General features: G+C 46.4%; 2 protein-coding genes across 11 annotated transcripts in view; one reads left to right on the forward strand and one right to left on the reverse strand.

The window, feature by feature from the left end:
* PANK2 (pantothenate kinase 2) overlaps positions 1 to 2,026 on the forward strand; it is a 34,764-nt gene extending 32,738 nt beyond the window's left edge. For all 7 annotated transcript variants that reach the window (XM_063633502.1, XM_063633504.1, XM_055266286.2 and 4 more), the window contains one exon: positions 1,547 to 2,026. In XM_063633502.1, the coding sequence (XP_063489572.1) occupies positions 1,547 to 1,597 (51 nt within the window). In that variant the 3' untranslated portion in view covers positions 1,598 to 2,026. The remainder of the gene's footprint in view (positions 1 to 1,546) is intronic.
* A 5,134-nt stretch (positions 2,027 to 7,160) lies between these two features.
* Positions 7,161 to 21,284, reverse strand: part of RNF24 (ring finger protein 24) — a 101,542-nt gene continuing 87,418 nt past the window's right edge. For all 4 annotated transcript variants that reach the window (XM_055266291.2, XM_063633531.1, XM_055266292.2 and 1 more), the window contains 2 exons: positions 13,256 to 13,335; positions 7,161 to 12,461 (listed from right to left, as the gene is read on the reverse strand). In XM_055266291.2, the coding sequence (XP_055122266.1) occupies positions 12,323 to 12,461; positions 13,256 to 13,335 (219 nt within the window). In that variant the 3' untranslated portion in view covers positions 7,161 to 12,322. The remainder of the gene's footprint in view (positions 12,462 to 13,255; positions 13,336 to 21,284) is intronic.

Raw genomic sequence — 21,284 nt, forward strand, 5'->3', positions numbered from 1 at the left:
CAATATGCCTTTCTTTTGTTTTTGCTTTTTGAGATACGGTCTCACTCTGTCAGCCAGGCTGGAGTGCAGTGGCGCAGTCTCGGCTCACTTTAACTTCTGCCTCCTGGGTTCAAGTGATTCTCTTGTCTAAGCCTCCTGAGTAGCTGAGACTACAGGCACGTGCCACCGCACTTGGCTAATTTTTGTATTTTTAGTAGAGACACGGGGTTTGCCATATTGGCCAGCTCCAGACCTCAAGTGATCCACCTGCCTCGGCCTCCCAAAGTGCTGGGTTATACCTGTGAGCCACTGCACCCAGCCAATATGCCTTTCTTTTAAATTGCCAACTAGAGTGTGACAAGAAAGGCTTTGGCCTCTCGTTTGATCACGTTTCTTGAAGAAGCTTTTCGTGAAAGACAGAGTGGTGGTTATTTATGATGTTTCAGAGACTTACTTTTAAAAAATCCATACACAGGTCTTTCCGGATCTTCTCATTCCTTTTTTAGTTATTTCTTTTAAAAAGTAGTCTGATACCTTACCTTACAGGTTGGAGACCCTGATGGATTCTGCATCGTTTTAGGATTTGCCTCTGATTCTTGCTAGCGTTCTCTTTCCTGTCATTACGGGGTTTGCCCTGTTTTCTCTAATGTGCTATTCCTGTGTTTTGGTTTTGAGTTCTTGGTTGCATGCGACCTGACTGCTGGCTTCTGGAGACAGTACAGTGCTTGTCCTTTCTCAGCTGCTGCTTCTGTGTCTCAGGAGGGCTGAGGGCTGCCCTCCCTCAGGAGCCTCCGTGCTTCCTCAGGCTTTGCTCTTTGTTCTGTGCCTCTCTTCACGTTGCCTCTGGGTGGTGGTTTTCATTCCTGTGCCGCCTGCTTCTGGGCCAGTGATCCAGGTGTCTGGTGACCACCTGGGCACAGCTGGTTGGCTGCTGTGGGCACCTCAGCTTCCCATGTCCTATAGGGAACTCACCCGCCGGCCTTGCTCTTCACATCTCTTACTCCTGTGTCCCCTTTCTCGGGGATGCTGCCCCCTCCTGCTGTCCTGTCCTCTGTTAGGGGTGAATCTTGAATCCATCTTATCTCTTACTCTCCCTCCCTCCCCCAGCTCAGTCGGGTTCTCACCCTCTGTGACCCACTCCCCAACTTCACCTGTTTCATTGCACTTCACATCCCACCTTGCCTTCATTCCTTAGTTGTCTGGAAATGCTCCAGGCCTTTGCTGCTTCTCACCTCATTCCCCAGTAACAGTCAGGTTCTATCTCTTACCGGAGGTAACTGAGCTGCTGCTGGCCTCATAGCTCCTGTCGGCCTCACTGCGGGTTTGGTTTTGCTCTTATCACAGTGGTCTGAAGTGCTTGGATAGTCTAGGACATCCATCCCCCTCCCCAGACAGGGACTCCCTAGGGCGTCTCTGCTCCCAGGCTGGCCTTGGCCCTTCTGGGGTGCTCAGGAAATGGGTATGCTGTGTGAAGGGCAGTGTTGGCTTTAACACTAGTCATCATGTGTAAGGTGATTTGAATAAGTCTAAGGAAAATTGCACTTATTTTTGGTGTATTTTCTTTCAGGGTTATTTTGGAGCTGTTGGAGCACTCCTTGAGCTGTTGAAGATCCCGTGATCATTACCTGGGGAGGGGTTCCTGACACCTTCCACAGTGGGATCTGTGGACTTTCATTTTTTTAAGAGACTTACTCAATTTCATGACTGTGTACTACCTGAAACAAAGTGAGAAAGGACACGTGTATTTTTCTAAGTCATCAAGATAAATCCTTAAGAATTCAGTCTAAACTAGCAACCAGGAAGGAAAAATATATTAAAAACAACAAAAAAGTGGCCCATGTCCAGGCAGTGTGAGGATTTGCTGTATATAAGTTGCCTGCTTTGTATTTTTGAAATCTCTGCATCACTCACTGGAGATGCTTCCGAAGAGAGCTGCTCTGTGTTCAGTTGACTATGGTTTTGTGTCCTGTTTGAACTTGCTGAATGTAAGGCAGGCTACTATGTGTTATAATCTAATCACAATTTCTCAATATGGTCTTGGCAATCATCTGTGCATTACTGTGGTTTGCATTAAGCCTGTGTGTGAACTTAAAAACGTGTTTTATTTCAGGGTTCTGCAAAATTAATTGGGCAGGTTAATTGTGTACCTGAAACTTAACAAGCAGTTTTTGGAAGGGCAGTTCCACGTTACTTTACACTAAATCTCAGGAATGAATGTCTGGAAAGACGGGGCTTTTCTTGGCAGAATTTCCTTGGGTAGTGGGAGGACTGTTCTGATGCAAGTGGGTACACTGGCAGAAGCAGCACAATCTGGAAGACTAACACGAGTCAGAAGGGCCAGTAGAATCGACACCCCCTCAGGGATCAGGGGGAATCTGGTTTTTCTTTCAGGCTAAGTAGAAAAGGAAGAACTGAAGTGTCTGTCAAAGAACTCATGGGGAGTGGGGGGTCCTTCAGGGCACTGTGGCACTTGGGAGGTGAGGCTCAGAAGACTGCCTAAGGAGAGTGCCAGGCTGCAGGTGCTCTTTGGTAGGGGCTGAAGCTTTTCTTCCTGCTGTGCAGAATAATTTCAAAAGCCTTTCCCAAGGAGAGAATGCACCTTTTATATCTGAGGTCTCAAGTGATGCCCATATTGCTGTTGAAGGCAATGATGGGCCTGTACAAAGCAGCCTTGGACCAGGGAGGAAAACCCCAAGGCTCTGCAGCTTCCCTGCTCCCTTCTGTTTAAGGCTGCGGTCAGGGAGGGATGGGCACGGTGCCAGCCGTATGGAGGCAGCAGAGACACCCATGTTCCAGCTGGGGCAAGGGGAACTGGTATGTGGGCTGTGGGCTGTTCCACTAGGCATGGCCACCTCTGCATATGGGCCTTGGCACTTAGGAAATATGGGTGCTGCTGCATTGGGACCTTGTGTGGGTGCAGAGCAGGATGGCTACTGCATGGAGGGTAATTTTGTCCCCTGGACAGTGATTGGTGACCCTCTTCCCTGCTGCTGCTGTTTCCAGGCTCCTGGCCTATACTACCTCTGACGCCCTAATCCTGAGTTCCTCTGCCCTCCTCTGCTGCCAGCGGTGCTCTTGGTGGCCTCACCCTCATCCAGTACCCAGGCACCAAAGATGGCACCACCATCCTCCTGTTTGTACCACAGGGTGCTGCTTCCTGGGCCAACTCCTGTGAACTTGCTCAGTTCCCATGGAGACCCAGGCCAGGGCCTGCCCCTCTGAGGCCCGTTTTGTGGTCCTGCTGCCTCTGCTGTGCTGCATTCAGGAGGTTGTCCACTGCTCGACGTGGGTCATCATGCAGCCCTTGCTATTCCCACAATTTGACAGAGAAGGAAACTGAAACCCAGATGAGTAAGCCTGCCCAAGGTCACTCAGCTGGAAAAGAGCAGAGCTGGACTCAAACCCAGGACTGTCTCTGGTGCCTGAGTTGGGAAGACGCTGTTGATGTCCCCTTCTGCCTCACTTTGAGCTTCCTCCTCCCTGGGCCCTCCCCCTACTCTAGAGAAACTAGTCCATTCCCTCATGTTCCACCTTGTGCTCAGTAAACCCTGTCATTCCACAGCAGGGTTTTTTTGTATGTGTGTGTTTTTGTATTTTGAGACAGAGTCTCGCTCTGTCACCCAGGTGGAGTGCAGTGGTGCGATCTTGGCTCACTGCAACCTCTGCCTTCCAGGTTCAAGCAATTCTCCTGCCTCAGCCTCCCGAGTAGCTGAGACTACAGGCACACGCCACCATGCCCGGCTAATTTTTATATTTTTAGTAGAGATGGGGTTTCACCATGATGGCCAGGCTGGCCTCGAACTCCAGACCCCAGGTGATCCGCCTGCCTTGGCCTCCCAAAATACTGGGAATATAGGTGTGAACCCCTGCGCCCGGCTCACATCAGGGTTCTTGATAGGCCACCAGTGAATCCCATGCCACCGAATCTGGCATTCACTTCACAGCCTCATCTCAGTTCTCACTCAGCAGAGGCCTCTTGCCTGTCCTGCCACCCAGGCTAATGTTGTGGTTCATTCTCTGCTGACAGTTAGCTGTGGCTGTCCTCAGCCTCAGTCCTGGGTCTTCCCAAGCAGTCATCAGTTTCACCTTGACTGATTTCCAGGGAACACTTCAGCCACCCCTTACCTCTGAGCTCCAGGCCCGAGACACTGCCTTCTCTCTGCATTTGTTGATCTGTGCAGCAATGTCCACATCCTCGTCCCAGCTTACTGCCGTCTCACCACCTTCAGGTTGTGAGGTGCCCATAAACTCTGCTGTTACCATTGCCACTTCCCTGTCTTCTCAGCAGCTATCCCTTTCAGTCTGCCTTCCACTAGTGGCCATGAAGGGGGCTGTGACCATGGTCCAGGTGAGAAAGGAAGGCCTGAACTAAGATGGGAGAAGTGGATGGCCAGAATGGAGAGATGCTTAGAGGGCTGTGTTGGGAAGTGGTGACTGGATACAGGGGAGGGAGGGGAGATACCAAGAGGGCACCTGGGCTCATTTGTGGACTACCTGATTTTGAGACTCCAAATAAGCACTGGGTATTTGGGTTGGAGATACAGAGCTGAGAATGATATGCATGTAGGTGGGCAAAGCAAGGGGGATTTCATGAGTTCTAACGTAGGGTGAGAAAAATAACCGAGAGTTGAGCAGTGACGGAAGAAGCTGCAAAGAAAACGACTGCTCAGGGAGAGGCTGGCCAGGGGCCTATGGCTCAGGGGACTGAAAGAAGAGGAGATCTCTGGGCATCTGAATTGAGGTTGCCCACATTTGGTTGCAAGATCCTGGCTGGCCTTGATGGAAGCTGGGAAACCACAAGGCAGAAGCTGACTTGGAGAGGTCCTACTGAGGGGTGGTGAGGAGAGCAGCAACAGCCACACAGGAAGGCTTCAGACGTTTTTTCTCCTGACACTAGTTATTTCCAGGCCTGGGATATAGTTAGGGGCTTGGGATGGGGGCAACTCTTCAGGGTGGTGTGGCCTGTGGAGGAAACAGGCTCAGTTCCACTACTTCAGCCAGGTGCAATGGCTCACGCCTGTAATCCCAGCACTTTGGGAGGCTGAGGTGGGTGGATCACCTGAGATCAGGAGTTCAAGACCAGCCTGGACAACATGGTGAAACCCCGTCTCTACTAAAAATACAAAAATTAGCCGAGAATGGTGGTGCACGCCGGTAATCCCAGGTACTCAAGAGGCTGAGGCAGAGAATTGCTTGAACCCGGGAGGCAGAGGTTGCTACAGTGAGCCAAGATTGCTCCACGGCACTCCAGCCTGGGTGACAGCAAGACTGTCTTGGAAAAAAAAAAAAATTCTGCTATTTCAGGTCACTCTGGTGCTGGCGTTCACGTGGAAGACTGCTTATCTGTATCCAGCTGTTTGCAGAGCTCAGGGAGGCCAGGGGCCTTCAGCCTCCACTGTACTCTGCATTCCAGGATTCTCTGTTCTCTGGCTGTGGTGGCCTGACACACTCTTCACCACTGACCCCACCCCCGCTTGCACACCATGCCACAGGAGGGGGGGACAGGAGCTTCCATCACAATCAATCAACCAGTACTAGTTACCAGCTCTGACAGAATCACTCACCTTGAGTTTCCAAGTCTTGCTGAAGGTGCTTAAGTGGCACATGGATGTTCCCTCTGTTCAGAGGCATTTGCACAACACTTAAGTATTTTTCAAAATTTGCTTTTATTTACACGTTTGAGTCAATTACATGCATGTTTTATTTTTTAAAGAGTGATTAGCAAAATGCATTAAAATTTTAAAATAGCAATTAAATATACAAAAATATAGCTTACAAAAAACTGCGAATGTTTAAAAATATTCTGCTGCAGAATTTTTAGTGTACAAACACGTCTATGAAACCTGAGGTTCAGCGTTTCATAAACCTTTTTTTGAGGGAGTTACACAATACCTAGTGAGGAAACCCGAGGGCCAAACTACAAGATGAAAAAGTGCCCCATTTCCTGGCAATGATGTCAAAAGACCAAGAGGCGACAGCTACCAGCAACACTCTAGGAAGACAAGCTGTCACCAGAAGGGAGTTCCTAACACTTGCCACACCTGCTCCCACGACCCCCCCCCCCAACCCAGTGGGGGCCTGGGAGGGAAGGGCAGATGGAGAGGGATGGTGTGCAGTGGGCCTGAGACGCAGATCCACCAGGCTTGGGACTGGCACAGGGAGCTGAGAAGAGTTCCCTCAAAGCACAAACAAGTCCGCTGACAACTGGTGGGGCCCTTATAGTCACAGAAGTAAGGACTGGATGGTAAGCCAAAGGTGCTGACGCTTGGTCAAAAAGTAGAGTGCATCATCTTTGCATCTTGTAACAATTCGGGCTCTATAGCCGAATTGGCAAAGTAAGGTTTACTGAACAAGCCTCTCTTTCTTCTGATATCCCCACTCAAATGGAAGCACATTCCCCAGCACATGGGGATCCCTTATTAATCTTTACTAAAGAACCATGACCCAGCATTTTCCAGTTATCAACTGGATATTTAGGCATGAATCTGGACATGTCCATCTCCTTAAGAAATCTGTTAACAGCTACAGGAAAAGACACACCCAGGGCCAGAGTGCCAGAAGAGTGGAGGTGATAGAGAATTTTTTCTCAAGTTTTGGGTTAGGGCAGTTGCAATTTTAATCCAGGGGAGGATCTGGATTGCTTCTGTAGGGGGCAAGTACACCAGGGAGGTGGGTGTGGACAGAGGCACTGGGCAGCTGCTGGGAAGCGAGGCACAAGTCTCTGCCCCTACTCTCAGGGCTGCCTGGAGGAAGCAGTTCTAACTTTCATCAGCGGGGACAAAAATGAACTTAAACTAAAAATATTATTGGGTGGGTGCAGTGGCTCACGCCTGTAATCCCAGCACTTTGGGAGGCCGAGGTGGGCGCATCACGAGGTCAGGAGATTGAGACCATCCTGGCTAACATGGTGAAACCCCATCTGTACTAAAAATAGAAATTAGCCGAGCGTGGTGGCGGGCGCCTGTTGTCCCAGCTCCCAAGGCAGGAGAATGGCGTGAACCTGGGAGGCGGAGCTTGCAGTGAGCCGAGATCGTGCCACTGCAATCCAGCCTGAGTGACAGAGCGAGACTCCGTCTCAAAAAAAAAAAAAAAAAAAAAAATTGCTGGGGTAATTTCTGTTGTCAAATGGAAAACAAGGATAAGGAGAAAATTCTGTAGGAAGCATTTTCTTTTTTTGTGTGTTGAGACGGAGTCTCGCTCTGTCGCCCAGGCTGGAGTGCAGTAGGGATCTTGGCTCACTGCAACCTCTGCCTCCCGGGTTCAATCAATTCTCCTGTCTCAGCCTCCTGAGTGGCTGGGATTACAGGCACGCATCACTACGCCCGGCAAATTTTTGTATTTTTAATAGGGGGTTTCACCATATTGGTCAGGCTGGTCTTGAACTCCTGGCCTCAGGTGATCCACCTGCCTCGGCCTCCCAAAGTGCTGGGATGTTGCGATTACAGGCGTGAGCCACCGTGCCCGACCGGAAGCATTTTCTTTTCAAAGTGTGTGCATAGAGTGAAGAGGCCAGCCTGGGCAACATAGTGAGTTGAGACCTGTCTCTACAAAAAATATGAAAATTAGCCAGGTGTGCTGGTGTGCACCTGTAGACCCAGCTACAGACTGAGACAGGAGGATCACTTGAGCCCAGGAAGTTGAGGCTGCAGTGAGCTACAATGGTGCCACTGCACTCCAGCCTGGGTGACAAAAAGACCCTGTCTCAACAACAATGAAAAGTTGGGAGGGAAAGGGAGTAGCTCCATGAACTGACACTGGACATTCAGGCATATCCACAGTTAAACATGAGACTCACTGTGCACTTGCTCAGTAGCTAAGATGTCTGCCCCACAAAATAGAAGCCTTCAGTTGCTGCTGCTAAAACTCCTGCATCAGAGACACAAGAGCTTGCCTAAGAGACCACAACAGTTGTAGCTACACATCACCACTGGTCCTCACTTGGAACTGGCCAAGGTGGGGGAGGGGCCAGCAGCTGTCCAGGCACCTGCAGAGGCTGCTCAGAGCTGGGAGAGGCCTGTGCCACTGCTGTCAGCTACAGAGCCTGATCTTGAGCATCCTGTCGCAGATAGAAAGTCAATCAGAAAAATCTGGTCATGCTCTTGGATTAGCTGGGCATTTGGGGTAAGGGAGGGACTGCAGATTCTGATTTATACAGAAAACTAAAATTTCAGTATGTTGCAATAAAATGAAAATATGTCTTACTCAACAGGAGTGTGATTGCAAAACTTCCCCCAATTCTGGGTTCACATTTTGTATTCTGATTTCTAGGATGGCTCTTCCCACATTAGTAGGAGCGTTCTTTGAATACACTTGTCTGGTATCACATGAGTAGAAAAGGAGAAAAATTATATACACACATACACGTGTGTACATGCATAAATGATCTCTGGAAGGATACTCTACTCAAGGAACAAACCAATAGTAGGTACTCATGGAGTGAGGAGCTGAGCTTGCTGGGCTTCAGGAACTCAAGAAAGGCTTTTAACTACTTTATGATTTGTGAACCACGTGAATAGATTACCTATTCAAAACATTAAGAAAGAAATATTCAGCACTGAACAACCAAGTCAGAGTTCACTGTGGGCAAAGGCAGAGATGACCAAGGAAGAAAGGGACCAGGTGAACCTGGGCCTCAGGGAAAGCCCCTACAGCTCAGGAGGCTTTTTGGCTGAGGTTCTATTCCTATCATGATGGCAGAGGAGCCCATGTAACCCAGATGATGTTATGTGGTATCAGCAGTCCCCATGACACCAGGCCTGCTGCCCACTAGGCTCTGGGCACCAGCTAACCCTCATAAGAGGTGCCAGGGACGTTATTACAATCCCTGGGTGGTAGATAAGGAAAGAGACTGAGAGGCTAACCTGCAGAAAGGCCTGAGGCTAGTGAGTGGCAAGAGGCGATTCCATCACTCTCTACCTAGAGCTCTGGGGATACCGCCCTGGATGTATTTCATAATTCCCAAAAAGCCTCTCAGAAAAATAATTCCTAGTTGTTCAAAGTAGCTTAGAGCGGGATCAGGCCACGGAGATGACATGATTTTGAAGTGGGGTTGTGAAAAAGGACAAGGCCTAAGGCTATTCCTCTGATGGATCCAAAGGACTTGGCACTGGGGAAAAGGATCTTCTTGTCAAGAACAGGGTATCCGGCAATGGTGGGAGGTCCCCTGTATCCCTCAGCTCAGACCTTCCCAGAGGCCACCTGCCCCTATTTGGCCATTTCTGTCCTGCCTTCCCTGGCTAGGCAAGCACAGGCTTCAAGGACCTTATCTGCCAGGGACAGGCCTAACCAAATCACACGTGGCAAAGAAAAGCAGCAGATGTCAACTTCCTAGTGTCTGATACTGACCCAACCAGGAATCAAGTCAGGCTGGTTTTGTTCCCTGTTTCTGAAGCCAGCTGAATTCAGTTGTCCCCCTAGCAACTACTAATGATTCAGCCACCCATGGAGTCCAGTTGGGGCTGAGTTATGCTCCACTAACTCATAGCAGACCAGCAACATTCTATCTTTGAGCTGCTTAAGAAACACACAAAGGATACCAGCCAGTGGTCCAAGAGCAGACCAGAATCCCCACGCATCGACACAGTAACAAGTCCCAGCAACTCCTGAAGATAGATGCGGAAAGGGTGACTTTACCATGGGGTTCGAGTCTGAGCCAAGAGAGTATAAAGGGGTCCCTAACTCATTCTTTAAAAAAAAAAAAAAAGGATTGTCTTTCAAACAAAAAACCCTGCGATTTTAATGAGAATTAAAGGAGGATGTAAATTAAAAGGCCTATTTGTCTGTACAGCAATGCAGATGCACAGGCCCATCCTGGTGGAGGACCCAGATGCAGGGAGCAAATATTTGGGTTGTGTTGCTAAGAGTTGCAGGAACTACTGCTAGTGATACTAGGCTTGCTGCAGGAGGACGTCACGCTGAGAAAGGGAGACGACTACGAGCAGAAAAAGTACTCTCACTCTTCCAGCTTCCAGCCCAATCCTAGCAGAATGAATGCATTTTAAAATCACTCCACATTCACATGTGCTGAGAAGGTTGTTAGTGGTCCCTCATCTGGGCAAAGCAGACCCAAGATGGTGCCAAGTGCAGAGTGCAGAGCATTCTTGTGCACTCCTCACGGCTGGAACTAACTGGGCTTTGAGCACTGGTCCAGTGCTATGTATCAACCCCCTCAACAAGCCTGTGGCTCTGACACGGAGGGATCAATTAACTTGCCTCTGTTCAAATACACAGACTTGGTGAGGCTGTCTTTTGTGAGTACTGATGCACAAGGACAGAAAAAGGCTGCAACTTTCAGTTGGGAGAATTCTATAAAAGCTGTGAGCAGCAATAATTTGCAGTATTGATCATAGGAAGGGAAAAAATATTCTCTTTCCTATTAGAGCCCCATAACAGAGAGGTGACACCCGTCCCAAGGCCATTCCATGGAAAATGGTGGCTGCTGGCAATTAGGCTAGTCCAGAAGCAAGCCTCCTTCTAACATTGGTCACTGAAAACAGTTCACTATAAACGGGGTGTTTTGTGGCATTCAACTCTGTTGTGCTACAAATAGAGAATGCAAAAAGACGGTGAAAGTAGGAGTGCATAAATAGTTTTTGTCATGGGTGCCAGACAGGCTAAGGCTTTCATACAAAAATATTCCTCACTTTCCTTGTCCTGTTTAGGAAGCAGTCCAGTTGGCATACCACGAATAGGTCACACATAGGAAGTGGCCTATTTTGACCAATGGATTTGTAATTTTCCAAACTGGATTCTGTCCAGCAATTTTCTACACTAATGGAAATTTTCCTCCTCATCTGACCCCAGCCATCTGAACCATGGACAGGTTCCCTCTCCTAAGAGGACAGAGGTTGGATTCCAGAAAAAAATCCTGGAGTCATGCCAAGAGCAGAGTAGCAAAGCTCCCTCCATCCATTCTCCATGTCACGCAGACTGTATTCCTAATGAAAAACTTCCTCCACTCACACCTGTGGGATGGAGTGGAGCAAAGCGGTTGACGAGGAATTGAGGCAGGTGCTCCTAAGATGGAGGGAGGCGGAGAGCAGGGCTGTGGAAAAGAATTTTCCATCTGACCTGCTACTTTCCATAGCTAATTTATACAATATTCACAAATCCTAATGGACTCTGAGTCATTTGTAGAAAAGTTGGACAGAAAGAGCCAAAGAGCAGCATGCGTTTCTCTCCTATAAAGACACTTTCACTTTCAGTTTCGGAAGTCCAAATACTGAGGCACACACCATCGGTGGACAGCCCTGCAGGAGCTTCCTGAAACTATTTACAATTCTAAGTGGATCACCAGCTTCAGAATTACACAGGGATCTTATTTGGGATAAAGTGTTAAAAAGTGAATGACAGGCTTTTTTTTTTTTTTTTCCGAAGTAGAAAGAGAGGGCAAGAGAGAGAAGAGATGGAAGGAGGAGGGGGAGAGGCCAAAGGGTCGGCATTCCTTTCATCCAGCTGGGCCAGGAGTATGGGCCATTCTCAGAAAGCCACTGCTCTTTGGAGCCACTCAAGGGGTTCACAGTGGCTCCCTCCTGAGGCAGTGGCAGTGGGCCCACAGCAGCTACACTGGAACCACAGTGCACATGTGGGGATGTGGGCAGCCTCCTGGATCATTCAGGGACAGTGTGGACTCAGGGCCCACCCCCTGCTGGGACTCTGGATGGGCCTCACTGGTGCATAGGAGAGGGAAATGATAAGAGGAAATGGCTTCTGACTAGGCCTTTCCAAGCGCATCTAATGTTTTCAGCTTAGATGATTTGATAGCAGGTGTTGTAATCCTGAGGGGGAAATGGGTGGCGAGGGACACTGCTACTCAAAGCCAAGATGGCCTTATCAAAGGAATATAACATGAGCCTTGTGGGCACTGCCTCACCAACCAGTGGTGGCTGGTTGTGCTGGTTTTACTTGGCTCAAGGGCTGTTGGGAGGGTTTGCTGCTACAAAGGCCTGCATGGCCTACATAGAAACCCATCCATCCGCAGGTGGGGGTGTGGCTTTAAAGACCTGCTCTTAGTTCCCTTCTTTACCCTCCTGCTTGACATGGAGATGAGGCTCCAGGAGAGAGTGTAATGGAGTTAATAAGAGACCCTCATGAAGTTTCTTGAGGCAAACCCGCAGGCTCATCCACTCCTCTTCTCTCGGCAGGGGGTAGCGTCAAAGTGCTTTGGTTGTCACAAGACCCAGACACCTAGGTTCCCAGCTTGGCTGGCCCAAGAGTTCTTCATGAGGCAAAAGAAGTGGCAGCTGGTGACCTAGGTAGAGAGCAGCCAATACAGACACCACTTGTGTTCCTCCTGGCTCCACACAGACGTCGTGTCCAGTAACAGTCTGATCCTTGCGGTAAGCTATACAATGTTCTCTGCCCCGGGAAGGGGCCCCTGAGGGGGTCCACGGTCCTGCTTACTGTGCAACTGGGCCAGCTGTAGAACCGGCATGTTGCACAGGGGACACACTTTACGAACCTCCAGCCACTTAATAAGGCACCTGCAGAAGGAGACACCACAGGGGGAAGACGTCAGTCCTATGCTCATGGCACGGCTGTTTTGCTGAACATCTCCATATCTGTCACCCAGACAATGTCTGCTGTATGGTCCAAGGAGCTCCCCTCATAGGTGGTGAACAGATGTCACCCCCTGGAGAGAGGGAAGAGACAGAGGGAAGGAGGGGGGAGAGGCCAAGGGGTCAGCAATCCCCTCCTCCTTCCAGAGCCTCCCATCTTCCACGTGTGAAGCCACAGATAGTATGTGATACCTTCAGTTGCCCATGACTTCTTACAAGAACAAAATACACTGAGGAGGGATGTGAGAAGTAGGAAAATAAGTTTTTCTAACAGAAATACAAAACAAAAAATTATAAGGAGAAATATTAATATGTCTGCAGGAAGTAGGAGGAGACGGCCCCACACTACCATTTATATCCAGACTTTATTTATTTTGATTTTAAATAACTATGGTTTTGATTTAAATAAGTTTTTAGGAGATGAGGCTCTCACTGGAAAGTTCCAGCTAAATAGCTGTTTATTGCTTGGGCTCCAAGTGTAGGCTCATTTTGGCTCTCTGCCCATAGTCCTGACGTGGTGGTCACGTTCCACCACTCTGCTGTCTCCTAATGTCACGCACACACACACACATCCCACCTGTAGGGTGCTGTCAGCTTTCTGCATTACAGACCAATCATGAAGCCATCAAGCTTGTCTGGCACTGCCCTAAAACCCAAAAGAAGTTGGTCGATGTGCCTCAAACTCGGGTCCCATTAAATAATTCCATACCAATACTTACTTTCTGTGGAAGGCGTGCTTACATGGACAAATCCCCAACTCATCTCGAGGCTTGAAGTCTTCTAGGCACACTGCACAGAGCTGAAAGACAAATGCACAAATGAAGCCAAGTGTCTGTTAAGGACCCTCCCAGGTACAAAGTAGAGTGCAGGCTCCTAAAGCCTCAACCATTTGAAGGGACTCATGAGACTCTTATCTTAAAAAAAAAAAAAAAAGAAATGAATGAATAAACGACTGAAAAGAAACAGGCCCAAATAGATGAGCGTCTCCTGCTCTTCCTGTTCCACATCTTCAAGGAGGTGGGCAGATGGGAGAAGACAGAAAGCAAGAGGCAGCTGCCTTTACTTCAGTGCATCAGAAGTGTGGGACCGAGGGAGGGTTACTCTCACATCTGCCAGCGTAACCTGCTGTCCTTTTCCTGGTGTGCTGAAGAGCTGAGGCTCCCTGGGTTCTCCACCTTGTCAGCAGCACAGCCTGGCTCCCAAGCACTCACTGAAAGGGAGCGCTCAAGCCCTGGCAATCTTTTCTCCTGTTTTTATGTACAGCTTGCAGTAACACGCTATTTATAGTTCCTGGGGCCTCCCACTTTGGCACTGTCCTTCTGTCAGTGTCTTTGTCATATAAAAAGTTACTGAAGACTCAGTTAACTCATGAACATGTGCAGACGGGACCAGGACTGCTCTCAGCCGATGATTAGTCTCCATGGCTTGGAGAGAGGCCTTAGACTTCGTATCCAGGGGCTGGGTTCTAACACTGTTTCCTGGGCATTCACCAGGGCCCGTGGATACCATGTGTCACCACACTGACCCATTTTACAGACGAGGAAACAGAAGCTCAGGAAAATAATGTTGCTTGAGGCCATTAAGTTGGAGAGTGGCCAGGCCTGGCTGGGGACCCATGTCTGTTGCACTGATGTGCTATTGTGCCATTTCTTTCTCCTGCCCAGTGGTTGAACTCCTTCCTCCCTACTTGCTTCCTTGTCCATTCCCAAGGATCCTGGTTCAGGCCATCACCATTTCTAGACTGGACTGTTGATGGCTTTGCTGTCACTAGTTTCTTAACCTATAACACGTAACCCAGTCTTCTTAGGTTATGTAACATGATCTAGGCAGGACATGTGGCTCTTGGTGCCCAGCGAACCGTGCCATGTTGGTTTTTAAACACCCTTGCTGAGGTAGTTTTCAGGGCCTTGTGTGTATGAGAGACAGGATCTTCACAGGAGGAGAATGGGTAACTGTGCTCTGTTGGACTCAGCATCCCTACCAAGATGGCAGGGGAGCAGCGAGGAGAGCAGGATAGGTGGCTGGCCTTGGCTCAGACACACTAGCTGTGTGGCCTCTGCCCTCAGGATTCCTCACAGAGCTCTGTTCCTTCATCTGTACAATAAGGACATGACCTGCCCCACCCCACACAGGGCTGTCATCAGCTCAGCTTGGGGGGCAGGGTTAAGGACACAGTAAGGCAGTCTACCAATGCCAGCTGTTTTTATTTGATGCCTACATTTTATAATGGAAGTACTGTTTTCAAGCCCATTTTTGTTTTCTGAAGGGAGGTTGAGAACAAGCTGTGGGTAAAGGTAAGAATCCAGCAGTTTCAGCCTAGTGGTATCTTTTTGGGCCTCAGCTTCCCACCTGTAAAGAGGGAATGATGCTCCCATCTCCTAGACTCTGTGGTTGGCCCTCTGGCCTTCAACAGCCAGTTTTCCTCTCAGCCCCGCCTTCTGAAACAGGGTCAGGACTGTCCTCTGGAGATTTAGCACTGATCCTATTGAAGCACAGGTTGGATGAGTTGCTTATTTTTATTCACTTATTTTTCCAGGATCCAAAATAAATTAGATTAGTAGCCTTTCCAAACAGGAGTTTCTTTTCTTTTCTTTTTGAGATGGGGATGGTCTCGATCTCTTGACCTTGTGATCCGCCCACCTCAGCCTCCCAAAGTGTTGGGATTACAGGCGTGAGCCACTGCGCCCAGCCCCAAAATGGAGTTACCATTAATGGTATAATGTGCTATTATGTTCTGAATAAATGGATCCTAAAACTATACCCACCTGAGAAAGAACAAGATAAACTCTGACACGTTAAATGCTAAAGGTGACCAAAGTCAATGGCAATCACAAAAAGAGAAAAGCCTCAGATGACTTCCTAGAAGATCCCTGAGAGCCAAACTCATTTTACAACTTTCCTTTACAGATCATATTTTGCAAATAAACTTTCGTTTCCAGTATTCAATGAGATTGTTTCTCCAGTGTGACTTCCCATCACCATTAAAAAACTGAGATACAATTAATCTACTATAATATTCACTCCTTTAAGTAATAGTACAATTCAACAGTTTTTAGGTATATATTTGTGCAGCCATCTTTATAATCTAATTCCAGAACATTTGCGTCAAATGCCCCCCCCCACCCCCCAAAAAAAGCCCATATTCATAGGCAGTCACTCCCCATTCTCCCCTTTCCCCAATCTCTGGCAACCAACCACTAATCTATTTTCTTTTTTCTTTTTTTTTTTTTTTGAGACGGAGTCTCGCTCTGTCGCCCAGGCTGGGGTGCACTGGCGCAATCTCGGCTCACTGCAAGCTCCACCTCCTGGGTTCACGCCATTCTTCTGCCTCAGCCTCTCCGAGTAGCTGGGACTACAGGCGCCCGCCACCACGCCTGGCGAATTTTTTTTTTTTTTTTTTTTGCATTTTTTAGTAGAGACGGAGTTTCACTGTGGTCTCGATCTCCTGACCTCGTGATCTGCCCGCCTCGGCCTCCCAAAGTGCTGGGATTACAAGTGTGAGCCACCACGCCCGGCAATCTACTTTCTTTATTGATAGATTTGTCTACTCCAGACATTTCATATAAATGGAACCATACAATATGTAATATTTCGTGTCTGGCTTCTTTCCCTTAGCATAATGTCTTCAAGGTTCATCTATATTGTAACATATATCAGTACTTCACTCATTTTCATGGCTGAATAATATTCCATTGTATGTATGTATCACATTTTCTTTACTCATTTATCTGTTGATGGCCACTTGGGTTGTTTCTACCTTTTGGCTATTGTGGACAATGCTGCTATAAACACTGGTGTACAAGTATCTGGTTGAGTCCTTGTTTACATTCTTTTGGGTACGTATCAAGGAGTGGAATTGCTGGGTCATACGGTAACTCTATGTTTACCTTTTTGAGGAGCTACCAAACTGATTTCCAAAGCAGCTGCACCATTTTACATTCCTACCAGCAGTACATATGGGTTGTAATTTCTCCATATCATCACCAATACTTATTCTTGTCTTTTTTACTATAGTTATCTTAATGGGTATAAATGGGTCATTTCCTTAATGACTAATGATGCCATGCTTATTGACCACCACATATCTTCTCTGGAGAAATGCCTATTAAGTCCTTTGTCAATTTATTAGTTGGCTTATTTTTCTTTTTATTATTAGGTGGTAAGAGTTCTTTATATATTTTAGACTGAACTCCCTTATCAGATAGCCAACTAATTTTGACAAAGGTGCAAAAAGCATCTCAATGGCAGAAGGAAAGCCTTTTCAACAAATGATGTTAGAGCACTACACATTCATAGACACCAAAGACACACGCAACCTAAGCACAACCTGAGCAAAGCAACCAAAGGAAAAAATGGATAAACTGGACTTGATCAAATTAAAAAACTTTTGTTCTACAAAAGACCCTGTTAGGATGAAAAGACTGGGAGAAAATATTTGCAGACCTTTTTATTTTGCAGACTTCTTATTACTGAGTTCTAAGAGTTCTTTATACATTTTAAATACAAGACCCTTATCAGATATAAAACTTGTGAAAACTTTGTCCCTGTGGGTTGCCTTCACTTTCAAGATAATGTCCTTTAAAGCACAAAAGTTTTTAATTTTTTTTTGAGAGAGTCTTGCTCTGTCACCCAGGCTGGAGTGCACTGGTGCCATTATAGCTCACTGCAGCCTCAATCTCCTGATCTCAAGCAATCCTCCAGCTCCTCAAGCCTCAACCTCCCAAATAGCTGGGACTACAGGCACACATCATGACACCTGACTAATTTTTTTTTTTTTTTTTTTTTTTTTAAAGTAGAGACAAGGTCTCCTAGCTATGTTGCCCAGGCTGGTCTCAAACTCCTGAGCTCAAGCAATCTTCTCATCTTGGCCTCCCAACGTGTTGGGATTACAGGAGTGAGCCTCCATGGCTGGCCTGATGAAGTTTAACTATTTTTTCTTAGCTTGCTTGTGCTTTAGATGTCATATCTAAGAATCCATTACCCAATCCACAGCTATGAAGATTTATACATCTATGTTTATTTCTCCTTTTTGTTTTTTAGAGACAGAGTCTTGCTATGTTGCCCAGGCTGGTCTCAAATTCCTGGACTCAAGGGAGCTTCCCCCTCACCCTCCTGAGGAGCTGGGATTACAGGCATGTGTCATGGCACTGGGCTCACCTATGTTTATGTCTGAGAGTTTTATAATATTAGCTGATACATTTAAGTCTTTGATTAACTTTTGAGTAATCTTGGTATATAGTATGAGGTAGATGTCTAAATTTACTCTTTTGCATGTAGATATCCAGTTGTCCCAGCACCACTGATTGAAAAGACTATTCTTTTCCCACTGAATTGTCTTGGCACCCTTGTTGAAAATCAACTGACCATAAATGTTTGAATTTATTTTTGGACTTGCAGTTCTATTCCACTGATCTATATAGCTATCAATATACCTGTGTCACATTGTATTAAAAACTGTAGCTTTGTATAGTAAGTTTTGAAATTGGGAAGTGTGAGTTCTCTAACTCTGTTCTTCTTTTTCAAGATTCTTTTGGCTATTCTGGATCCTTTACATTTCCATGGGAATTTTAGAATTCATCTGCTTGTCAATTTGTGCATAAAAAGGGCAGATGGGATTTTGAAAAAGATGATTTGGTAAACACTTTGGATACTACTGCCAACTTACCAATATTACATTTTCTAACCAATGAATATAGGATGTCATCCCAATTATTTAGGTTTTATTATCTTTTCAATGTTTTATAGTTTTCAGCATATAAATCTGGGCTTCTTTTGTTAAATTTATTCCTAGGTATCTTATTTTTGATGCTATTACAAATGAAAAAAATTTTTTTTTTTTTTGAGATGGAGTTTCGCTTTTGTTGCCCACGCTGGAGTGCAATGGTGTGATCTCAGCTCACCGCAACCTCTGCCTTCTGGGTTCAAGTGATTCTCCTGCCTCAGCCTCCTGAGTAGCTGGGGTTACAGGCATGCACCACCACATCCAGCTAATTTTGTATTTTTAGTAGACACGGGGTTTCTCCATGTTGGTCAGGCTGGTCTTGAACTCCCGACCTCAGGTGATCCACCAGCTTTGGCCTCCCAAAGTGCTGGGATTACAAGCATGAGCCACCGCGACTGGCCACAAATGAAATTTTCTTAATTGCTAGTGTGTAGGTTTAACTAGTTTTTGTATATTGATCTTGTATCTAGGAAACCTTATGAACTCATTATTAGCTCTCATAGTTGTTTTTTTTTTTTTTTTTTGAGACAGAGTCTCACTCAGTCACCCAGGCTGGAGTGCAATGGCACGATCTCTGCTCACTGCAACTGCTGCCTCCCGGGTTCAAGTGATTCTCCCATCTCAGCCTCCCGAGTAGCTGGAATTACAGGCACCCACCATCGTGCCTGGCTACTTTTTGTATTTTAGTAGAGACAAGGTTTCACCATGTTGGTCAGGCTAGTCTTGAACTCTTGACCTCAGGTGATCTGCCCACCTCGGCCTCCCAAAGTGCTGGGATCACAGGCGTGAGCCACTGCACCCAGCCTCTCAGTTTTTTTAAATTTAGTGTTTTATAATATTTATAAAGTCATGTCATCTACAAATAGACAATTTTATGTCTTTCCCATCTGAATGCCCTTTATTATCTTTTCTTAACTGCCCTGGCTAGACCCTTGAGTAACAAGTTGATAAAATTGATAAGAGCAGGAGTCCTGTCTTCTTCCTTGTCTTAGAAGGAAAACTTTGTCTTCTACCATTAAGTATAATATTAGCTGTGGGCTTTTTACAGATGCCCTTTATCAGGCTGAGGAAGTTCCCTCTATTTTTAGGTTTATTGAATGCTTCTATCATGAAAGAAAGCTGGGTTTTGTCAAAGGCTTATACTGTATCTACCTAGGTGACCATGTCTTTTCCTCCCCCATTTATTCTATTAATAAGGTGTATTACATTGACTGATCTACTTATGTTGAACCAACCTTGCATTCCTGGGATAAGTTCCATTTGATTATGGTATATAATCTTTTTTATATACTGTAGGATTTGCTTTGCTAGTATTCTGTTGAGGATTTTTACACTTATATTCATAAGAGATACTGGTTTGGCATTTTCTTTTTTTGTAGTATCTTTGTCTGGGTTTGATATCAGGGTAATACCAACCTCTTAAAAATGAGTTGGGAAGTGTTCCCCAATGCTCTTGTCTTTTTTTTTTTTTTGATATAGATCTCACTCTGTTGCCAAGGCTGGAGTATAGTGGTGCAATCATGGCTCACTGCAGCCACAACCTCCTCGGGCTCAGGTGATTCTCCCACTTCAGCCTCCTGAATAGCTGGGATGACAGGTGTGCACTGCCATGCCTGGTTAATCTTTGTATTTTTTGTAGAGATGGGGTTTCACCATATTACCCAGGCTGGTCTTGAACTCCTGGGCTCAGGCAATCTGCCCACCTTTGGCTTCCCAAAGTGCTGGGAATACAGGTGTGAGCCACTGTGCCCAGCCTATCTTGTCATTTTTTTTTTTAAGTCAAAGAATGAATCCTATGATAATGTCAGCCCTGTTGGAAGCTAGCCTAAGAACAGACATTTACTGATTGGTCAGTTTATAGATACTTGAGTTTGTCTGTTTACATATTGAAAGTCAGAAACGTCCTTAATGGGATCTACAGAAGGAGAAGAAAGCTGGGTCAAGTCACTCAAAAGTAATTTTTTGCAACTTGGAGAACAGCAGAAGCTTCATATCTGTGGGGGCAGTAGAGGCATCATGATGTAATCGCTCCAGATGCAAACAGTCTCTTTCTACACACAGAAGCTAGATGACTTGCCCATTCTATTCAACTTCCTTTTTTTTTCTCTAACATTCTTTTTTTTTTTTTTGAGACAGGTCTTGCTATGTTGCCAGGCTGGACTTCTGGGTGCAACTGATCCTCCTTCTTCAGCCTACTGAATAGCTAGGACTACAGGCACAAACCACTGTGCCTCGCTAGTCAACTTCCTTAAACCTCAGTATCTGCAAATGCAAAATAGGGAATAATACTTACCTCGTCTAAATTTGTCAAAGTGTTAGTTCCCTTGCTCCTAAGATAATTATATGAAGAAGCAGACATCTTGATAATTTTGTCAACTTGTGTACATGATTCCATGTATATCACACTATTATACCCATAAATAAAGCAAGTCCTAGGTAAAAATGACTTTAACTACAGCATGCATGTTGGAAACAGGCACAATTTTCTAGTACTCACAGAATGTATGATCTCTAAAATGCCCAAGTAGGAAGGATTTAATAACTTCCAAGTGGTTGACATAGTCTATAAATTTACCTCAGATACAGACTAAGGAGCATAGAGTCATGTGAGAGGAAGACAGTGTCACAAAATGAAAATGATCTATAGCTCAGGTGATTCAGCCAAAATGGTTCTTTTCCTTTTTTCATTCATTCATTCATTCATTCATTCAATGAGACGGAGTCTCGCTCTGTCGCCAGGCTGGAGTGCAGTGGCATGATCTTGGCTCACTGCAACCTCTGCCTCCCAGATTCAAGCGATTCTCCTGCCTCAGCCTCCTGAGTAGCTGGGACTACAGGCACCCACCACCACACCCAGCTAATTTTGTGTATTTTTAGTAGAGATGGGGTTTCCCCATGTTGGCCAGGATGGTCTCGATCTCTTGACCTCGTGATCTGCCTGCCTCAGCCTCCCAAAGTGCTGGGATTACAGGCATGAGCCACTACGCCCGGCCTTTTTTCATCTATCTATCTATCTATCTATCTAT

Source organism: Symphalangus syndactylus, chromosome 24 (genome assembly GCF_028878055.3).
Source record: "Symphalangus syndactylus isolate Jambi chromosome 24, NHGRI_mSymSyn1-v2.1_pri, whole genome shotgun sequence".
Classification (NCBI taxonomy): Eukaryota; Metazoa; Chordata; class Mammalia; order Primates; family Hylobatidae; genus Symphalangus; species Symphalangus syndactylus.